We start from the raw sequence: 4,842 nt of genomic DNA, 5'->3' as shown, positions 1-4,842 counted from the left end.
TGTTTTTCGCTTTTTTTGGCCAACTGATTCTATTTCTATTTCTATGCTGAATACTACTCTTTCTGTTTGATCATGCGATAGAATTCAGACGTGCTTTTGACGTGATTTTCCTGTAACTTGAGTTACGTACAGGTGCGCTATACAGGTGTTAGGTTTCTGCGCTAATGGTGGCAGCGCATCACAACGCAAACAAAAACAATGCCACATTTTTAGCCGCATTCAATCTTATTTTTCCTATCAGACAAATCAAACAAATCGTAGGCAATGTAACGAAATACTTTATGGTGTAGGTGTATCAAATAAATCATTCGTTACGTTTGTTGCTGATTCATTCTTTTTCGCGTTTCCCCGCGGTGCCCGTATGTCCCAGCCTCAGGCGACCATGCCGGAAGGTAGTTCCGTGGATTATTGATTTTTTGCGCCGCTATTTCTGCCGGATAGAAAACACCCGAAGTGAGGACATTTCTGTGGGGAGGAGGCGTCGGCAGCGAGCCGTACTGACATCCGTGCTGTGGTGGGAAGGGAGCGAGCTGCTGGGGCGAGGGGCCGGGGAAAGGCGCTACAGTCAGCCAGTAAGGAACACCATTTAACGTTACCGTTATCACTGCGTTTCAGTATCTGACAGTAGCTTCGCCAAGACTGTGATGTTTCGGGTGCCGTTTTGTTTGTGTTTGGCTGTTTGTTGACAGTATTACTCGAGAAGCTGTGCATAGATCCTTATAATATCATATTTTAAAGAAATATTTAGTAGGTGGTTCGGGAAAACGGGCCAAGTTCGATAGAGGGCCTCCTGTCCTGATTTTGGAAATTGTGCAAATGAAATCAACATAACGTTACTCTTGGCATGAGAGGATGGGTATGGTAACGTTAGGTAGCTGATAATCTGTTTACATGTAAACAGAGGATTAAAGATTGTGAGATTGTTTCCCTGTCCTGGCTCACGACAGGGGACATGTTAGGCCTCTATGGAGGGGTATAATTCACGCCTTTTGACATCAGGCGTTTAGCAGGTCGGCGGAAAATCGTTTGGACCCGGTTTCTGTTTACAAGACAAATATGTGCTGTACGGGAGGGTGGTACACTACCGGCATGTAGACTGCTCAAGGGACCGGTAATTCTGGCCTTTGTGGACAGGTGGTCGCTAATACAGGATTCTTAATGCTTATTTAGGGGATCACCAAGAAATAGTCACAATAGCCAGGTGGTCCATTATGTAAAGGTGATCTCTTGTAACAAGGTTTGACTGTATATCAATGGCCAGGTGGTCCTTATGTAGAGGTGGTCACTTGTACAGGTTTGACTGTATATCAATGGCCAGGTGGTCTTTATGTAGAGGTGGTCACTTGTACAGGTTTGACTGTACATCAATGGCCAGGTGGTCCTTATGTAGAGGTGGTCACTAGTACAGGTTTGACTGTACATCAATGGCCAGGTGGTCCTTATGTAGAGGTGGTCACTTGTACAGGTTTGACTGTATATCAATGACCAGGTGGTCCTTATCATGTAGAGGTGCGTGGTCACTTGTACGGGTTTGACTGTATATCAATGGTCAGGTGGTCCTTATGTAGAGGTGGTCACTTGTACAGGTTTGACTGTATATCAATGACCAGGTGGTCATTATGTAGAGGTGGTCACTAGTACAGGTTTGACTATATCAATGGCCAGGTGGTCCTTATGTAGAGGTGGTCACTTGTACAGGTTTGACTGTATATCAATGGCCAGGTGGTCCTCATGTAGAGGTGGTCACTAGTACAGGTTTGACTGTATATCAATGGCCAGGTGGTCCTTTTGTAGAGGTGGTCACCTGTACGGGTTTGACTGTATATCAATGGCCAGGTGGTCCTTATGTAGAGGTTGTTACTCTTACAGGTTTGACTGTATATGAATGACCAGGTGGTCCTTATGTAGAGGTGGTCACTAGTACAGGTTTGACTGTATATCAATGACCAGGTGGTCCTTATGTAGAGGTGGTTACTTGTACAGGTTTGACTGTATATCAATGGCCAGGTGGTCCTTATGTAGAGGTGGTCACTAGTACAGGTTTGACTGTATATCAATAGCCAGGGGGTCCTTATGTAGAGGTGGTCACTAGTACAGGTTTGACTGTATATCAATGGCTAGGTGGTCCTTATGTAGAGGTGGACACTAGTACAGGTTTGACTGTATATCAATGGCCAGGTGGTCCTTATGTAGAGGTGGTCACTAGTACAGGTTTGACTGTATATCAATGACCAGGTGGTCCTTATGTACAGGTGGTCACTAGTACAGGTTTGACTGTATATCAATGGCCAGGTGGGCCTTATGTAGAGGTGGTCACTTGTACAGGTTTGACTGTATATCAATGGCCAGGTGGTCCTTATGTAGAGGTGGTCACTTGTACAGGTTTGACTGTATATCAATGGCCAGGTGGTCCTTATGTAGAGGTGGTCACTTGTACAGGTTTGACTGTATATCAATGGCCAGGTGGGCCTTATGTAGAGGTGGTCACTTGTACAGGTTTGACTGTATATCAATGGCCAGGTGGTCCTTATGTACAGGTGGTCACTTGTACAGGTTTGACTGTATATCAATGGCCAGGTGGTCCTTATGTACAGGTGGTCACTTGTACAGGTTTGACTGTATATCAATGGCCAGGTGGTCTTTATATAGAGGTGGTCACTTGTACAGGTTTGACTGTATATCAATGGCCAGGTGGTCCTTATGTACAGGTGGTCACTTGTACAGGTTTGACTGTATATCAATGACCAGGTGGTCCTTATGTAGAGGTAGTCACTAGTACAGGTTTGACTGTATATCAATGGCCAGTTGGTCCTTATGTAGAGGTGGTCACTTGTACAGTTTGACTGTATGTAAATGGTCACTTGTACGATATTCAATCTCAGTCAGAAGAGGGTGGCATTGACAAATGGTGCAATAAGAAAAGGTTATTTCTATTGATTGCTATTGGTCCAATCATGGGTTGAAGAGGCCGTGAGGGTGTACATGGGGGGATACTGACAATGCTCTGCTCAGAGGACCAGCAATTATTTACTTATGGTAAATTCAGGATGGCTGGCATACTTAAGGTTTTGGGAGCAAGGCTTGCTCCTTTGCACTCATGGTCACAGGGTATCTGGCATAACTATATCTATAGTGTGCAAAAAGCGACAGATGCCCTGTCACAATTTTTGGGCATACAGTGTTCGACTTCGTGTTACGAACGATTTGTCAATGATGCTTAACGTTAACGATCAATTCAGGATAGCATTAGTAACTTGCTAGGTTGAATTAAAGGTACGAATAATTATTAATGCTTCACGAATAATTTCCCTATTATGCCTTTAAGTTGAAATATAAATCTCATAACACCTCAAAGAAAAAAGCATGTTTGCCTGCTTGGCCCCTTGAATGCGGGCTGAAATCCCTTGTTCCATAGATGACAATAGCCAATAGCCACTGGGATGTGGTCCAAGGTAGTGATCAGATTTTCAGTTGTATTGATGTTTTCAATCAGCCTCGGTTGTGACATCAGATCGGGAGTCGGTCCCCTGATTTCCTTCGGGCTGCTATTGAGAGTTATGTCATTGTAAATCTAATGGTGGAAGTGAGCAAATTGCTCCTTGGAGTATTCTCCAAGCAGATGTAAGGATACAGAAAGTAAGATTTGTTCCACTGGCAGGGCTCGAAATACTGGGTGCATGTGCACCCAGGTGCACCCAGAATTGGAGCTGTGCACCCAATCATTTTTCTGTGGGTGCACAGGGTGCACCCAAATATTTTCTTAGGTTTATGTATGGAAAGATATCAAGTATACTAGTATACATCATATTCTTGACATCTGAGTGTTAGAAAGATAATAAAAATGTCTGTCATGTTACTTGTTTAAGAATTTGATAGCTTGTAACTAAGTTTTGTTTTTAAGTTGTTTTTTTTATATTCTACTTAAATTTTAGTGGTGCACCCAAAATTTTTTTGGTGCACCCAATTTTTTAAGCTTGGTGCACCAGTGCACCTAATCCCAAAAATGAATTTTGAGCCCTGACTGGTATAACTACATCATTATAAATCTTTTTCATAGTTTGATGTCACAAACCTACATTGTAAGTGGCTGAACTGGCAAACTACCCTACAAATGTTTAATCTTAAGATTAATTGTTATAGACTTAACTTAAGTCACTCCTGTCTCATGGATGATTACCAAAATGAAATTGTCTGTCCATGGAAGTTATTGTAGCTCACTGGATGTACCTGCTTAACTTTCTTAATCTCCAAGCAGATCCTAAGATAGTATCAAAAGCTGCCAGAGGAGTGAAGCTGGCCTAGGAGCACTCCGGTGGACTATAAGTAACATGCTCCTAGGCCGGCTTCACTCCTCTGACAGCTTTTGATACTATCTTTAATAGGCTACTGTACAGGATGTCACAGTTGTGGAACAGCACCAGCAACAATTAGCAAGTACTGAACTGTAATTATTGACAATGAGGAATTATGTTACATCTGCTATGTATTTTCACTTTCTATTTCTCTGTATGTTTTTAACTGTACGTATGTAATGTGTAAATATGTATGTGACCACAGGAAGAATAGCCTCTTATGAGGCTAATTGTGGATCAGAATAAACTCAAACTCAAACTGTAGGATCTGCTTGGAGGTCACTACTTTCTCCACAGTAGAGCCCAGCAAACCCCCAGACTCTCCCCACTCCCCTTAGGTGACCCCTATCCTTGGAAACCCTGCGGCTGCCTTTACAGTCTAATCTGTCTGTCCATCAGTCATCCGGAAAGGTAGCGACTGATTGGTCCTCCAATCGGAGGCTCACTGCTGATCACCAGTCATCTTACTCTTTATCTGCTTCAGCTTATT

At 43.1% G+C, this 4,842-nt stretch overlaps 1 protein-coding gene across 1 annotated transcript in view; it reads left to right on the top strand.

Moving 5' to 3' along the window:
• The first annotated feature begins 343 nt into the window (after positions 1 to 343).
• LOC118409992 (tumor necrosis factor alpha-induced protein 8-like protein) overlaps positions 344 to 4,842 on the top strand; it is a 26,450-nt gene continuing 21,951 nt past the window's right edge. The window contains exon 1 of the mRNA XM_035811438.1: positions 344 to 572. Within this exon, the coding sequence (XP_035667331.1) occupies position 572 (1 nt within the window). The 5' untranslated portion in view covers positions 344 to 571. The remainder of the gene's footprint in view (positions 573 to 4,842) is intronic.

Source organism: Branchiostoma floridae, chromosome 2 (assembly GCF_000003815.2).
Source record: "Branchiostoma floridae strain S238N-H82 chromosome 2, Bfl_VNyyK, whole genome shotgun sequence".
NCBI lineage: Eukaryota > Metazoa > Chordata > Leptocardii > Amphioxiformes > Branchiostomatidae > Branchiostoma > Branchiostoma floridae.
The sequence above is the reverse complement of the archived record's forward strand: the minus strand, read 5'-3'. Positions and strand labels throughout refer to the sequence as shown.